General features: G+C 35.0%; 1 protein-coding gene across 1 annotated transcript in view; it reads right to left on the bottom strand.

Moving 5' to 3' along the window:
• The window catches only part of DCC (DCC netrin 1 receptor), a gene marked incomplete at both ends in the record, with an annotated part of 1141350 nt that overhangs the window by 596318 nt on the left and 526685 nt on the right, over window positions 1–18347 (bottom strand). Inside the window, one exon of the mRNA XM_080821994.1 lies at window positions 17819–18103. Coding sequence (XP_080678120.1) covers window positions 17819–18103 — 285 coding nt within the window. The remainder of the gene's footprint in view (window positions 1–17818; window positions 18104–18347) is intronic.

The raw sequence follows: 18347 nt of genomic DNA on the forward strand, positions 1-18347 counted from the left end.
TGTATACAGTTAAGTTAGGCTGTTTCTAAGCCTTCTGTTTATTTTTTTAATTTTTAACAACATTACAGAGAGTTTGTCCCTAAGCTGAGTCTGTGAGTAGATGAAGAGCTCCTGTATCCTCCTACTTTACCCAATACATTTTCTAGTTCTATATAACCAATATTATTCATTCTGCTTTTTTATTTGTTTTTTTTTTTAATTTATTTGTTTACTTATTTATTTCACGAAGAGAGAGCAAGTGAGCTGGGGTGTGGGGTGGGGTGGGGGGGGCGGGGAAGAGGAAGAGAGAGAATCCCAAGCAAGCTCCATGCTCAGTGCAGAGCCCAACCACGGGGCTCCATCTCATGACCCTGAGATCATGAACTGAGCAAAATCAAGAGTTGGATGCTTAAACAACTGAGTTATCCAGACACTCCAACGCAATTCATTTTTACTAGCAGGCACTGAAATAGTGTCTTTTCAACCTAAAGACTATTCATTCCATTCACCTTAGAGCTCATTTGTTTCAAAGTTGCTAAAATTATATCAGATGGAATAAGAAAAAAAATTACAAAATCTTAGCACAGTCAAGATAAAACTCTATGAGAGTTAAGAACTTCTCTTTCACCTCCCGTATATTTCACTCCTAAAGCCTGGGACACACCAACAGCAGTCTATGGTCAGGTGAGCTTGGAGGAAATCCTCTGAGCCATGGAGATATCTCTAACCTGTTTGCTGACTAAACTTCTATCACTCAAAGTTCACTTAAGATAAGATGCTGTGTTTCCACATCCCTATTAAAATTTGCATCCCTCTGTGGAGGTTTGATTTAGGCTCTTTTCAGCTTAATGCATTAAATGGAATTCACATGTAATCTGTCATTTTTTAAATGCAAAGCACAGTCTTCAAGAAAAGAAATGAGGCCATGAAATCTTGAAAACTAGTTTTGGGGTGGACAGAGAATTGCCAAGGAAAACTAGATCCAACTGTCATAGTGGGAGCCATAGAGGAGCAGAGAGGAAGTGAGGTAGACCTGGGACACCTTTTAACCCTGCCGTTAATCCTCGTTGGCCTGACCCAACTCCACACAGCTTGAGTCTAGGTTAATAAAAGAATACCAATTCTCCAGTTGATGGTTAGAATGGTAATTGTCATCCAAAGTGTGGAGAAAGACAAATTCACACTTTCTCAGTCTTCTCACATTTCTTTCTGGTTGTTACAGCAACAAAAATAAATACTCTTCACAATGAAAATATTGAAAGAATTTTTGAAATGTGTTAATCCTTATTAAGCCAATATTGTAGGAAAAAATGTCTCAAACTTTAAAAAATATTGCTGGAGGTATGTGACATTTCCCTTCTTTGAGAGTCACTTTTCAAATCAAATAAGAATAGTTTGAAGGATAATGTTGCTTATCAATAAATTTCCTGAAATGAACAGTTCCCAAAATCTGTATTTACAAATAGCTATCTTCATAATGTAGTGTTATCTATTTGTATGCTTTACTTCTACCACCTGTTCTCAGCAGAATGTTTCAACTGCATATATTGCATAATACTATACTATTCTACACACACACACACACACACACACACACACACTATAATACTATCCAAACATCAAGTAAGATCTACTTAATTTGATCTTATGGCTAAAAGGAAATTTACCTGGGGCCTATGTCCAATACTACTTATTTATCCATAAAAGAGCCAATAATTAAATCAACTATCACATTTTCTTTTATTAGAAAACAAAATCAGCACAAGTATTTTTACTTATTTTTTAATTTTAATTTACTAAAAAATTGACAAGTAGGGAGTTTCCATATACCAGTTCCCCATCCCCTGAAATTGTTTTCCTTATGATTAACATAGGGAATGATTACATGAGGGTGGTGCATTTGTTACAATTAATTAAGTGATATTAGTACATTATTATAAACTAAAGTCAATAGTGTACATTAGGTTCACTCTTTGTGTTATATAGTTGCATGGGTTTTGAAAAATGCACAATGTCATGTGTTCAGCATTACACTGTCATATAGTTTCACCACCCTTAAAATCCCCTAAGTTTTACTATTCATCACTCCAGCACCATGCCTAACTCAAAGCCCAGGAAATTACTGGTTTCTCTACTATTTCTATAAGTGCACCTTTTCCTATAGTTGGAAATATAGGATATTCCTATAGCATATCCTATAGTTAGAATTATACAATGTATCACCTTCTGATATTGATTTATCTCACTTAGTAATATGCCTTTAGGTTCCCTCTATGTCTTGGGGGGGTTCAGTTGCTCATTTGCTCTTCTTGCTGGATAGTATTCCCTTGTATGGATATACCACAGTTTATTTATCCATTCACCTATGGAATGATACCTTTATTGCTTGGTGATTCTGAACAAATGTGCTATAAGTGTCCTTGTGCAGATTTTTTCTGGTCATAATTTTTCAACTCAATTGGGTAAGTATCTTGGAGAGCAAAACTATGTTCACCTTTGTAAGAAACTCCCAAACTGCCTTCCAAAGTACCTCTGCAATTTTGCATTCCCAAGAGCAATGAATGTCCTGTTACTCCTCATTCTCCTAAGCATTTGGTATGGCCATTTTTTTTTTAATTTTAGCCATTTTATTTTATTTATTTTTTAAAAGATTTTATTTATTTATTTGACATACTGAGATCAAAAGTAGGCAGAGAGAGAGAGGAGGAAGCAAGCTCCCCGCCAAGCAGAGCCCCACATGGTACTCAATCCCAGGGCCCTGCGATCATGACCCAAGCCGAAGACAGAGGCTTTAACCCACTGAGCCACCCAGGAGCCCCTGGATTTTAGCCATTTTAATACGTGTCTAGCATTATAATTGTTCTAACTTGCAATTCCCCGATGACATACAATCTTGAGCATATTTCGTATGCTTGGTTTCCGTCTTTTAGATCCTTTCCAATAAGGTGTCTGTTCAGATATTTGCCATTTTTTTAAGGGATTTGTTTTCTTATCATTGAGTTTCTGGTGCTCGTATATTTTTCATACACATCCTTTATCAGATGTGTGTTTTGCAAATACTTGTCTGTGGCTTGTTTTTACTTTCTCTTAGCATTGTCTTTTGCAGAGCAAAAATTATTAATATCACAACTTACCAAATTTTCCTTTCATGGATTATTTTAAAGGTCTAAAAATTCATTGTCAATCTTAAGACCACCTGGATTTTCTCCTCTGTTATCTTCTAGAACTTTTTATAGTTTTATGTTTTATGTTGAGGTCTATAATGCACTTTGAGTTAATTTCTTTAGAAAAGAACTTCTGTGACTAGAGGTTTGTTTTGTTTTGTTTTGTTGCATATGAATGTCCAATTGTTCCAGCACCATTTGTTGGAAAGGCTATCCTTTCTCCATTGACTTGATTTTTTTCCTTTGTGAAAGATCAGTTGACCATCTGAATGGGTCTATTTCTGGGTGCCCTATTTTGTTCCATTGATCTGTTTGACTATTATTTTGCCAATATCATAGCATCTTTACTATTGTAGCTTTCTAATGAGTTTTGATGTCAGGCAGTGTGCATCCTCTGACTTCATTCTTCGGTATTATGCTCACCTTTCCAGGTCTCCTATCTTCCCATAAATACTTTCAAATCAATTTATGAAGATACACAAAATAACTTTAACTCACTGGGATTTTATATTTATCTTAAAATATCAGTAGTTCAGGCATCACTGGGCTCATATTGCCACAGAATAACCAACGGCTATTACTTTTTTAGACAGAGCATATATATTCCAGACAACTTCAATTTCTGCCTGGCCCATTTCAGCTATGTTTATTATCTTTGTAACTTCATTGGAGGCATTAGGGTTTGTGACCTGATGATAGGTATAAAAATGTCAGCTATTAGCAGAGAAGTTTGATCTTATTTCTCCAAAGATAATTCTCTATAAATATATAACCTCATAAAGTCTAAGATTACGGAAGTTCCCAAGAAAGCTAATAGAAATTTTCTTTAAAAGTAAGTAGTTCATATGTTTCACAACATTGTGATGGATTAAATAAGCTCACAAATTGTTTGAGTTCCTCTAATCCAGAATGGAGGCTCTAGTTCCTCAGGATTTGAATCTGGCCTGACCGTGTGTTGTGCCTTGACCATTAGATTATGGTGGGGGGTCATATCGTATGAGCTCTGGAGTCAAGACCTCAAGAGGTATTACAGTTTCTGTCATGACTCTTTCTGAGACCAGCATCTTAGTCTAGAGACCTAAAGGCACATGGAGGATAAATGAGTCCCCCAAACCAAAACCAGCACCAACTGACAGACATGTGACTGAGGCCATTCAAGTCACTAAATTTTGGAGTGTTTTTTTTATGTAGAAATAGCTATTTGCCTTATTTTTCTTCCTTAAAAAGGTGGTTCTATTTTAAGAGGAGTGTCAAAAAAGTAGATTTATGTTTTAAAAGAGGGGGGATAGAGATACAATTGCCAAGGTTATCTTTGTATGACAGAATCATGAGTGGTTTTTATTTACATCTTTGGATTTTTCTCTATTTTCAAAGGTTTTTATAAGAACATATTATTTTTAGAGTAGGGAGTTCTGTTAAATTCTAGTGTTGCAAGGTGAAGGATAATTATACAGGGAATAAAGAAATTATAAAAATGAACGATTAAAACACAAGATATATATTTGAGAACAGATGAAAGTTTTCTCTCTAAGCTCTAAAATGGTGTAGATGGAAAAACCCTAAAAAGAGCAAACTTGAAATTCTAGGTCATGACTCTTTTGTTGACTAAATTGATTTTAATGCGACTATGATGGCATTAGGAAATATAGAAATCAGTTTTGTTCTTGCTATATGGGCATTGACTATTCAGATCCAAATGAAATTGTTCAGCTGAACATGGCAATTTTTTCCAGTTAATTAATGAGTATGGTTTCATCGCAGGAAATGGCATTAGAATACCAGTTTGCAATACTCTATTTCATAAATTGGGTAGGTAAGTATACAAATGGTCATTTTATATTTATTCTTTAAACTACACACATGTTTCATATGCTTTTATGTATGTGCTGTATATTTTAAAATAAAAAGGGGAGGAAAATGCCAGGGTAGACTCGAGAAAACATACTTGGCAATACCTTTAAAATCAAACAAGCAAAAATGGATAGTTTTTCCTCTGTCATTTTTTTTTTTAATTAAAAACCAAAAAAAAAAAAAAAAAAAGCAGACCTCCTTCATATGATGTTCACGGAAGTGAATGCAAAAAATCACACAATAGATTTTCTAAACTGATTACAACCAGTCAGATTTGCTTAGACTAAGAGTCAGTTTAGCTACTTCCTGTTGAGGGGTGGGGAATATCGGCAGGCTTCTCCATCTGACCTGATCTCATCGTCATCCTGGTGGCAAAAGAGCTAATCTCAGAAAGTAAGAGGGTATAGTATGTAACTAGAGGGAAAAGAGTCCTTACAGGGATACTGATCTCTGACATACACAGATTTCATTTCAAGTGTAAAATCACCTTATGGCAACATGTTACCTTTGCATATACTGTCCAGCCTGCCTGCCTGCCTTCATTCCTTCCTCCCTTTCTAAGTTTTTAAATGGAAAATTTGGCCTGTTTAGCTTCATCTGTTGTCTGAGTTGGAGAGAATTAATGTATAATAATTGGGAAAGTGAATCATGATATAGACTGTGGATCTCACAACTGTTTGGTTACAGAAACCTGTGTACTCTTAAAAACTATCAAGGACCCCAAAGATTTTTTGTTTCTGTAGGTTATAGCTATAAATATTTACCATACTAAAAGTCAAAATTGAGAGACTTTTAAAAATATTTATTGAATTTTTATTTACAACGTACCATAATATATGTATTTTTTAAACTAATATAAAATATTAGAAGACAGGTACTACTTCATATATATATATATATTTTAATTTGGTTTTAAGTAATTTCTACACCCAAAATGGGGCTTGAACTCATAACTCCAGGATCAAGAATCACATGTTCTACTGACTGAGCCAGCCAAGCACCCTGAGTTTTGTGAATTTTTTTGAGTAGTTTAATTGAGAATAACTAGGCTGTTGTGTTACTTTCTGCATTCACTTTGTTCTGATATGTTGATTTCGTTGTGTTATATGAAAAAAATCTGATGTCAAATAAATACATAGTTGGGAAAGGAAGGTGTATTTTAATAGCCTTTTCAAATAATTGTAAACTTTATCCTTTAACACTACACCAATAAATAGTTCCTTGAAAGTTAATTGTAATGTAGAATCTGACCCCATATTGATAAACATTTTGCACTGTTATATAAAAATCTGCTGCCTTATCTTGCATTTTGTATAGATCTTTTTACCCATTCGTGATACTGACCCATCAATCTACCATCCTTTGGGATGGCACAGGGAATTAGACAGATCTTCCTAATGTTGACATATTTCATTATACCGTATCAAAATATCCCATTTGTTACTATCATCACTAATCCCATCAGAAAGGCCTTTTAATGTTGTGATGCTGTCAAGCTCCTAGTGGCAGATACACGTTTTCCAAATTTCAATTTTAACTTAAAAGCCTGAATTTCATCCTTGGTGGCAGATACTATTTTCCTTAAACTGACTGGCTCACTTTGTTCATTTTTCAGAAAATGTCTAATTAATACCCATGTCTGAATAGCTCTGGTTTTTCTGTTGATTGCCCCTTCAAGTAAAAATGGAGTTCCATTAAAAAAAAAAAAAAAGAACTAATTCAGTTTGAAACTCCAATGATCGCAAAAATAAAAAACTAATGTACTTAGATATTCTATATATATATATATACACACACACATATATATGTCTATATATATGTCTATATATATGTCTATATATGTCTATATATATAGACATATATTAAAAAATATATGAACTTAAGGATTGAGAATTAATAAAGTTAATAATTTTTATTGCTTCATGAAATATTCTGAGTCAACATGGCAAAACAATACAAAAAATTGTATTATCATTAAAATAGGTTTGACTCTGCAGATCTCCGAAAAGCATTTTGAGAAACACTAAGAGTCCCCAGACCAATCTTTGAGAACTGATGTAGATAGTTCAAACAAATTAGCCTATCTCCTGAGACTTTCAAGAAGCCCATTTCCTTTCCACAAGGGGATAGTTTTACATCCTTGAAGTAGTAACTGATTAAGTAGAGGTGCCTGGGTGGCTCAGTCAGTTAAGTGTCTGACTTTTGGTCTCAGTTGATGTTTGATATCAGGGTCATGAGTTCAAGCCTTGTGTTGGGCTCCATGCCAGGTGTGGAGCCTACTTTAAAAAAAAAAAAAAAGGTGGATGTCATTATTCCTCTTTCTTCTTCTTCATATTGATATCATTATCATTATTATTACTTTCATTTGTGAAGGCAGTGAAAAACTTATGTATTTCCAGTCACTGTTTTTCAGCAATAGATTATTAAAAGTCAAGCAGTATCTTGGATCATATAACCTGACACATTTACCTACACTTCGCATATTTAGAAATAGTAACTCAACTGTCTTCAAGGCCTAATTACCCAAAAACTCATGGAAAAGGCACACTGTAAAAGAAGAGAGAGAGAGAGAGCGAGAGTATTTTCTAGTTTAGGGCATTTCAATTAAAAAAAAAAAACGTTCTATTAGATGTTACAGTGGCCATATTAACTGAGTCTGTGAGGTTAACGAGAAGCTAAATTTGACTCTTCATTCCCAGGTTTTCTCATACATGTCAAGACCACATGATTTTGTCTTACCTCATTATAGATAACCAGACTCACTACATATATTATCCAACATTGGGTACAATTTAGAGTGAAAGGTAACTCTCTTTATAATTATTCTAGGACACTAGATCTGCCTGACCCTATTCCCTGCATAGTGGAACACAAGCTCATCCAGTGATGAGCTTGTGACTTTCTTTCTATGGGGCCATTTTCTTCAATTACTGTTGATGAATCTCAACACTGAACTTACGTGGATAAAAATAAAGAATAACTGAGGAAGAGAGAAATTTAATTATGGACTATTGGCATCTGTGTCAGAAAAAAAAAAAGAAAAAGAAAAAAGAAAAGAAAGAAAGACCAATTTTCACAACTTAGTAACTATCTTCCTCAAAATAACCAGTACTTGCTTTTACTTTTTATGCTTTCTGAATGCAAAACCTTTCTTTTTTTTCTTGTTGTATATTCTTTGGTTTCCTTTATTAAATGACTGCCTCAATGGAATATCAAACACTTTTCCAATTGGAAATGAAAGGACACTGCAGGCTACAGTGAGATATTCTCTTTGATTTCTTCCCAGTCTTAAGAGTTACAAATTAATTTAACTTTCACAGAGTGAGTTTCCTGTCTGCATCCTCAATTTCAAGCTAAGCGACTGTTCACCTGCTGGCTCCTTAACCATCCCCCATCTAGTTCTGTTTCAGGAAATTCAGCAGGTACCCTGTGTCTTCAAACACAAGCAGGTGTAATATGTGCTCTGAGTGAAAAATTCCATCAAATTCCTTCTAACTCTGTGTTTAGAGTGTCTTTTATTAAAAACCAACCTAATCCAGACTGATCACAGGAATCAAAATTTATTTAATCAAAAAGGAAAAAACTCCATCTGGCTGAAAGCCAAGGAGCTTTGAACAGAGAAGAAGAGAACCATTTCTCAGGAGTTAGTAGTCATCACTCCATGATTCTATTACTTCCCTTCCTCATTTACACCAATTCAGTACTAAAAATGACACTCCCTCTCTGTAAATATTCCTACATCTGCTCATATTTCCTCCTTCTTTCTCCATGTACACACACATACTGCTATTTGTAGACAGAGTTTGGAAGATGGAAGCAGAATGTCTATTCTTATCATTGGCATATGGTTATATCCCTTCTGTCTCACAGGCAAATTTTGAGTCTATCAGTTTCATTTTGTAGCAGAGTTGAAGGAAATGGTTTTTCATTTATAGTACAATTTTTTTTTTTGTAATTTTACAGCTGACAGTAGAGTCCCAGAAAACAAATGCTGTCATTATGATGTGTCAAAGTTAGTTTAGGGAACCCAGAAATCTTCATAATTTATATAAATGCATAAGGTGGCATTTAAAAGTTTCTAGAAAAGTAATTGATTATTCTATAATTTTTAAGATTTTTTTTATTTTTTAAGGATTTTTAAGGTTCTTTTTTTTAAAGATTTTATTTATTTGAGAGAGAGAGAGACAGAGATAGCGACAGAGATAGCAAGAGAGCGCACAAGCAAGGAGGAAAGGGTGAAGGAGGCTCCCCGCTGAGCAGGCACAAGACTCAATCCCAGAGTCTTAGGATCATGATTGAAGTCAAAGACAGACACTTAACGCACTAAGCCACCTGGAGCCCCCTACTCTAACTCTTAGTTTTGTTAAATAAATTAAAAATATATGTATATTTTTTAAATTTAATTTAATTTATTATTTAAATTAATTTAATAGGAAATAACCCATGTATGTATGTATGTATGTATATACATACATACATATATATATACACATACATACATACATGGGTTATTTCCTATTTGGCCAACGTTGAAAAAATAAAGGTATGCCCATAACTCATGACTAAATATGTCTTTTTTATGCTCTGGGAATAAACTGGTATCAAGAAAGACCAGAGAACGAAGTTCTACCAGTCCCTTCATTGATTTTTGTGACTTTTACACTCATAGAATATGGGTCTGGCTTCTACACATGCTCAGAAAAAGCCTCTTATTTATGAGTCAGGGCAAACTGCTGGACCCTTCAGTCACCCACCCTGAGGCTACTAAGTGTCATATTCCTACTAAATGCACAACTGACCGTATATCAACCCTAAAAGACTCTTGGGAAAAGAAAGACTCTCTCTTTTTTCAAGGAATCTTCATTCTTTCTTATAGAGGACAATCCCAAGTGTACTGTTTTTGCTTTTGACCTTATATTAAATAGCAACATATTAGGGAAGGGAGTTAAGAGGAGATCGTATGAACAATATTTAATATTCAAGGTCAAAAATAATAGAAAATCTAGAGGAACTGGTGAGGGAGAGTTCACCAGTGACATCAGAGTGACAGGCATAGCAAAAAAAAATGTAATAGATCACCCAGTATTTCAAATACTTTTAACTTGGAATCCTGGACTAGACTGGTGTCCCCTGATGTCCCCAAAGTGTCACTGAGAGATGAAGACTTTTTTGTTGTCATTATTAACAAATTCAAGAATCAAAAAGATACTATCTACTGCAAGTCAGCTTAGGCTTACTAACATATAAACTTTGTGTATCTGAATGGAATTTCATCAACTCCATATGAAACACTGATTATCTCTACTATCTCACATTGGTTAAAAGACCTTAAAAGACTTACAATAACTAATTCTAATGTAGCCTGGCTGTCCATTGGTTTCCACGCTCTGCCCAGCCCTGGTTCCCAAAGAGGGCAAGCTAAAGTTATCATGGTTGGGGGTTGGGTGGTAGAGCACATCATGATGTGGAACTTGGTCATTTCACTACATGGCCAGTTGTACACAATAAAAAGTATCCTATTTCTTTTGGTGTGTTTTTTCTGACAGTATACACCAGCTTAAAACCATTGTTTTTAAAAGTTAATTTTAAAGCAGGATAATCTCATTTTTATGAGTTTCATTTTGACACCTAATGATTGATTATATGTTAGCATGGTATTAAGTTCTGTTTTTGTGGAGTTTTTTTAAGATTTATTTATTTGAGAGAGAGGAGAGAGCTAGTGGAGGGAGGGGAAGAGGGAGAGGGAGGGAGAGGAAGCCTCAAGCAGACTCCCTGTTGAGTGTGGAGCCTGATGTGGGGCTCAATCTCAGGACCCTGAGATCATGACCGGAGCTGAAATCAAGCTCGGCTGTTCAACTGACTGAGGGATCCAGGAACCCCCAATATAAATAATTAATCAGTTAATTAATTAACTAATTTATTTGAGAGAGCTGGGTGGGGAGGTAGAGAGAGAGGAAGACAGAGAATTTTTTTTTTTTCATAGCAAGAATCTTAATCAGGCTCCAAACCCAGTGGAGCTCGATCTCACGACCATGAGATCATGACCTGAGCTCAACTGACTGAACAACACAGGTGTCCCTAGTTTTTAATAATTAGAGTTTGTCTAACAAACTTGGACTCTTAAGCACTGCGATTACAAAAGTGCAGTTGGAGGTGAATCTGGAATAAAATAATAAATGAGAGCCCTGGTAGTGAGAAAATTTGGAAAGCCTGTTCTAGGCCAACCTCTTCTCTTAACAGATAAGGAAAGTAAGGATTTTAGAAGATTCAGTGAATCGTTAATTGCTAATAAAGATAAAATACCAGAATACCCTTATTTCTAAGCCAGTGTCTTTTACAAAATTTTGTCTAACAAACAAAATGATGTTGATGTAAACTTTAGGGTGAAACTATGTAGCAATGCACTACTGGAGAAGAAATAGGTGAGTATACTCTGCCTTTTAATAGATATGAAAAGCAAAAGCAGAAACACAGTATTGTGGGTAAATAGCATAATATATATATATAACTACCACTAAACAAATGAACACTTAGATATCCAGAATCAAAATCAGCTAATTTACTCTCAGATAAATAATCTTGACATGAGAATCAAATTATTTAAGACTGGAACTTCTAAAATATGAAAGTAATTATAATAGTTACTAAGGACTTAGCAATTCCAGAAATTGTATTTGGCCTGTTAAGTTAAAACCTCATGACCACCCTAAGAAATATGTGACATTACTCTCTACATTTTGCAAAATAAATAAAGATTTAGATTAAGTAACCTGCCCTAAATTGCACCACTAGTACGTGGTATGACTGAGATTTATACTTAGTCTGGTGTCATACTCCATGTTTATAGCAACTTATTATAATAATAACTCAATAGAACAATATTAACTCAATATGAAATGGAATGTGGTCGTCCATATACTGACTCCTTCATGCAGTCTGAATTAAGTCTGATATATTTAGGAAACATGGACTTCACTTGGTTCAAATATAATATAGTCTTATATTTCATTCTTTTGTATGTACATATAAGAAAGAAGCAGAGGAAACCATTTTATCCAACTTAGATCTATGAAAGGTTAACAGTGTTCTGTTTATAGCCTGGCATAAGAAATAGTTTTACTCAAAACTAAACAAACAAACAAAAAAAAGCAGCAGCAGCAAACTATGGAAAAATCCTTTAATACAGTGAAAAACATTAAGAATGATACAAAAATATCAGTAATACATTAATCTGATTTGCTCTTTACTTCCTTATTTCTGTTTTTCTGTGTGTATGTTTATATCATGATATATCTTATTCAAAAAATTTCAAGGATTCCCAGCCATCAATAAAGTGAACAGAATTAACCCTAAATTCCTAGACATGGGATACAAGATTCTCCATAAAACAGGTTCAACTTCTTGTTCCAGATTTATCATCTGCTATCATTCTACAAATGGTTATCTCCTGAATATCTGGCAAAGGAATCATCTCTACAAGGAGTCTGGAAGTTTTCCACCTAGAACTGACTTATTGCTTATCTGTGCTGATTTGGAACTAGATGTTTACCTGAAATACCATTCCCTGACTTATGTTATTCATATGGCTACATAAGTGAATTGTCCGGCTCAATGGTTAATTTCAAAACAAAGAATGTGTCTTCTTTGTTTTTTCCTACGAACTATTATTCTGCAAAAATTATAAAACAAAACAAAATGTAATTAATTTTATAATATAAATAATACTTAGTCAAACTAAATAGTTTTATGTACCCATCAATAATAAATTCTAGGTCATGGACACAATTCTGAAACTGTTTGCTTTAAAACTAAATAAGATAGTTTTCCTTTAAATAATATGATTTTTGAAATGTTTCTGTTAAAATGCCTTTCAATAAAAATAAATATTATAGAGAAAAATCATTCAAAATATACTTTTAGTCCAATTGATTCCATTAAAAACCAATGCTTCTAAATTATACAGATATTTAGAGTTCAGGTCTATCCAGGACCCAGAGTCATTTAATTGCAGTTAATCGAATGCACAATAGATTGAATTACCAATTGATCAATTCAATTAGGCCATTAAGAAAACTGAAATGAGAGTTTCAGTGGATGGGCCAGTTATTTTAGTCAACCTAGTGCCCAAAGCAGATTTATAATTCAGCAGTTCACTCTACTGCTTGGCACTCAGATGTCATGAGAACTGAATAAAGCGAACCTGACAATCCCAGGGGCCCCACAATACCTCATACATTCCCCATCACGTGCAACAAAATACTTCAAACCATCCCCACCTTACTTAGTGTTGTACTATCAATATTTCCCCCAAAAAAACCCTTTGCGACAATTTAATACTAGCTTACTCTGTTAAAAACATACAATTCCTAATAAGCAAGAATTCAATTTCTGTCTTAAAACATCAGTCAAATTAAATTAGTTACTGATTTCCCTACCTTTGAATGAATTATACATTTAATCTGGAAAATATAAAATGTTATGAGGAAATCTTTTTTTTTTTTTTAAGATTTTATTTATTTATTTGACAGAGAGAGATCACAAGTAGGCAGAGAGAGAGGGGGAAGCAGGCTCCCTGCTGAGCAGAGAGCCCGATGCGGGGCTCGATCCCAGGACTCTGGGATCATGACCTGAGCCAAAGGCAGAGGCTTTAACTCACTGAGCCACACAGGTGCCCCTGTTATGAGGAAATCTTAAGCAAGTATCACATCTAAAAGTTTGCAATTTATTTTGAACACAGTAGCAGCACTATTCCACGCCCAATCTCAGAGAAATATGCCACTGCCTCATTTTACTGAGCCTGGATTCCACCCTTTCCCTCATATGCCTTATGTGATGTGTTTCCAAGACTTATCCTTAATGAAGATCTCTTCCCTCATCTTCATTTCTGAATCCCGTCTGAAACCACCATGGGTCAGTTCTCTCCAGGTTAATGCCACACATTCTACCTTATCTCCCTCCCTTCAGTTTATCTTCCTTACCTCCAGCTGGTCCCCTCCAATACTTCCTGTGCCCTATGACCTTGTTAAAAAGACTAAGTACATACTGGGTATCTACCTAAAGATACAAATGTAGTGATCCAAAGGGGCACATGCACCTGAATGTTTATAGCAGCAATGTCCACAATAGCCAAACTATGGAAAGAACCTATACGTCCATCAACAAGTGAATGGATAAAGATTATATATAATATCATATATATATATACACACACACACATATGTGTATCTATATACATATATATGTATATACATATATGTATATACATATGTATATGTATATGTATATATGTATACACATATGTATATACATATGTATATATGTATATGTATATGTATATATGTATACACATATGTGTATATACATATGCATATACATATACATATATACATATGTGTATACATATATACATATACATGTATATACATATATGTATATACGTATATATGTATATAGATACACGTGTGTGTGTGTATATATATACATATGTATAATGTGGATAGAACTAGAGTTTATTATGCTAAGTGAAATAAGTCTATCAAAGAAAGACAATTATCATATGATCTCTCTGATATGAGGAATTTGAGAGGCAGGGTGGGGGTTTGTGGGGGGAAGGGAAGGAAAAATGAAACAAGATGGGACCAGGGAGGTAGATAAACCATAAGAAACTCTTAATCTCAGAAACAAACTGAGCGCTGCTGGGGGTGGAGGGAGAATGGAGGGAAGGGATAGGGTGGGGGGTGATGGACATTGGGGAGTATATGTGCTATGGTGAGTGCTGTGAATTGTGTAAGACTGATGATTCACAGACCTGTACCCCTGAAACACATAATACATTATATGTTAATAAAAAAATAAACTAAAAAAAAACAAAAAACCGACTAAGTGCAGGTCCCCTGAAAAGCTATGATGTCTCCTTTCTCTATGCTGTGCTGATGCTGCTCTTCTGACCTGGGGTACACTTCCTTGCCTTTCAAAACTGGCACCTGGCATTTCTCCGTGAGGGGATGCCACTACACTTCTTCCTTCACAGCATGGTCCACTTTCTTTGTCTGTTGGGTTTTTTGTTTGTTTGTTTGGTTGGTTTTTTTAAGATTTTATTTTTTTATTTGACAGACAATAAGAAATAAGCACAAGCAGGGGGAGCAGTAAGCAAAGGGAGAGGGAGAAGCAGGCTCCCCACTGACCAGGGAGCCTGATACAGGGCTCAATCCCAGAACCCTGGGATCATGATCTGAGTTGAAGGCAGACGCTTAACCTACGAGCCACCCAGGCGCCCCGTGTTTTCCCCACTACGTTATTGCTGTTTTAGGGCACAGTCTCTCAAGTTTGGATTCCTAGGAATCAGCATGATGGCAGGTATATAAAATTCACTCAAAGGTTTGTTGAATGATGTATTCATTTATTTAGTAAATAAACTGAAATTGCTCACTGAATAGCACCATTTCAAAACAACTATTTGATTCTTAAAATTTGAATTTAATGGATTTCAGTTACTTGGTGATATCAAGCACTTAATATATAAACGGGACAACTTTTACTTTACATAAACTTCAATAAGAACATCAAATTATATATTAATTAGTACTAGATAACTTTCTACACACATTAGCATTTATGTTTCAAACTAACACAAAAACAGATATCATCAATCAAGATAGTACTTAAATGACCATGAAGAAGAATACATTTTTTTTAAAGAATGGTGACTATTCAGATACCACTTTAATACTTATAAATTTAATGGTTTCCTATTTTAACTAATTCCATCTTATGTGATTAAATAAGCATTAGAATACAGAGTGGATCATCTCTCTATGTAATTTATTACTTCCTCATATTGGTACTTAGAGAAAACAGATATCGATTCAGAAAGGATTAGCAAGATTTTAAAAATGAGAACATCATAAATGGCAATTAAAAGAAACTGGAATTGACCATCCATCCATCCACTCATTCTCTCACTCAATTTTGTACTTGTGGATTTGTGTATTTAACCTCTAAAACAACTTGTAAACTCAGTGATAAATTGGACAAACATATGCTCCTTCAGCAGATACTTTACATGATCAGTAGCATAGAAAAGAGGCTTAAGCAAGTATGACAATAATGTGTGTGAGTGTGTGTGTGTTTATTACCTCACCTCATAAGTTCTTTTTAAAGTTTATATTTGAATTTGTAGAACATCAAGAAAATTTCTCATTAGCTGTAATAACTTCAAAAAATTTCCATTTCCATTCAGATAAAAAAATACCCGTATACTTCCAAAGTACTCTGACATATCCTTGATTTTATCCAAATTAATAATATGAAATTTGGCTTTAAATAAACTCTCCACAGATTATAATGCAAATGTGTCTTACAAGGTGAATAAATGTAAATGGTGATTTGATGTTTATGTCTCTGTGTCTTTCAAAACTTTCTATTTCAGATTTAATATTTGATTAGTCGAACTTTATCCCTTAATACCTCTGGAAAACATACCTTTCAGTCATAGTAAGATGGGCTAACATAGTCTTGCCAATTTGCTATGTGGCTTTCCTAGGCTTCCCATCTGATTGACTTAGATGCATTATTAAGGACATATGAATATAAATATTTAAAATTTTTGTGTATCTAATGGATGCCTAAATAAATGCATGCATGTGTTGGGAATAAATGCTACATTTGCATCTGTCACTGCCTAGTGGATGGAAGGAAACAGTGGTGCTGATGATCACTGACACATTTAAATCAGTAACCCTGTGACTGATGGAGGAGAGAGCATACAAAAGAATTAAAAGAGGCTTCAAAATGTCCTCATCAAAGTACCTGGAAATGTTCAAACTGCCAGTTTACTTTTGAAGAGACTTAGGAATGTTACCCTCTACCTAGCGAAGGACTTGTGATAACTACACGCAGCACGTGGAGACAAAAGCCAACATCAATGCTTTGATGGGGGTCTGTCCCAACTACTCAAGTGTGTGTGTTCTTTGTGATTCTCACAAGTGAGTCTTTCTAAACCCTCCAAGTGCAACTAAATGAGAAAGTAGATATTACATAGAAGATCATAGCAGTTATTGCAAGAGAAGAGTTGTTAGAAAATCTCTGGTCTGACCTCTGGTCATTTAGGAGAGGAAAAGGAGCCCAGAGTCTTAGATTTGCCAGAAGAGAAAGGAAGATTAAGATAGAGGAAAACAACTTTCCTTATCATAGTATCAGTCCCACTATATTGTAATGATTTACATGCCCATGTTCACCCAGAACTCTAACAAACCAGGTTCTGGGTCAGTCTTAATCATTGCTACATCCCTGTACATAGCACAGTGTTTCTCAGAAATGAGTATATGAATTGGTGAGTAAATGAATGTTCAGTATTAACCTGGGGAACGTTCTTAACCTTGCAGAGCCTCACTTCCATCCTTTGAAAATGGGGATAATATTCACAGCTTCTTAGAATGTTATCAGGGGAAAATAAAGTAATACATGAATGATGCTTAGCAGTGAGCTTTACACAAAGAAGCGCTCATTGTGTATTAATGGGATGAGTGAATGCATCCATGAATAAAGTCAGACATAAAGAAAATACATATTTCTCCGGAAACTTAAGCTACAAGACTGGGAAGAATATGGAAAGCTTTTGGCTTACCCTCATCTAATGTCTCATTTAGATAGAAACAACAACAACAAAAAAATGTAAAGCAAAACCCCAGAACTTAAAACCAATTACAAAGCATTTGTTAAAGGGAAAATTGTTGTTCAAATGACTCCAAAGAATATAATTCTTTTTTTTTTTTTTTTTTTTTCAAAGAATATAATTCTTAAGAAAATCAAGAGCACAGCCATACCTGACAGAATTCTGACTTCGGCTTCATTTCCTGTTCTTGAGCTGGCTGGATTCCGAGCTAAGCATCGATAGATTCCAATGTCCCCTGGTTGAAGTCGGCTGATCTGCAAGGCTCCAGAGGGCAAGACTACCACTCGGGAGTCTCCTGGGATAGAAGTCAGGTCTTGTTGGTTTTTTTGCCAGTGTATTGTTGGCATAGGTTCCCCGATGACTTCACACTTGAGTAGCACTGTGTCTCCCATGAAAGCTGTGACAGATTCTGTCTGGGATAGGAACCTCAGTGGTCCTAGGGGAAAAACAAAGAAGGAAGGATAAATCCATTAGAAAAGGCATAATAATCATCAATAAAAATAATCACATTGGTATTCTTTATAGAAAATTATATTTGAGGGGCGCCTGGGTGGCTCACAGGTTAAGCCTCTGCCTTTGGCTCAGGTCATGAACTCGGGGTCCTGGGATCGAGCCTCACATCAGGCTCTCTGCTCAGCAGGGAACCTGCTTCCCCCTCTCTCTCTGCCTGACTCTCTGCC

This window comes from Martes martes, assembly GCF_963455335.1.
Source record: "Martes martes genome assembly, chromosome: 13".
Lineage (NCBI taxonomy): Eukaryota > Metazoa > Chordata > Mammalia > Carnivora > Mustelidae > Martes > Martes martes.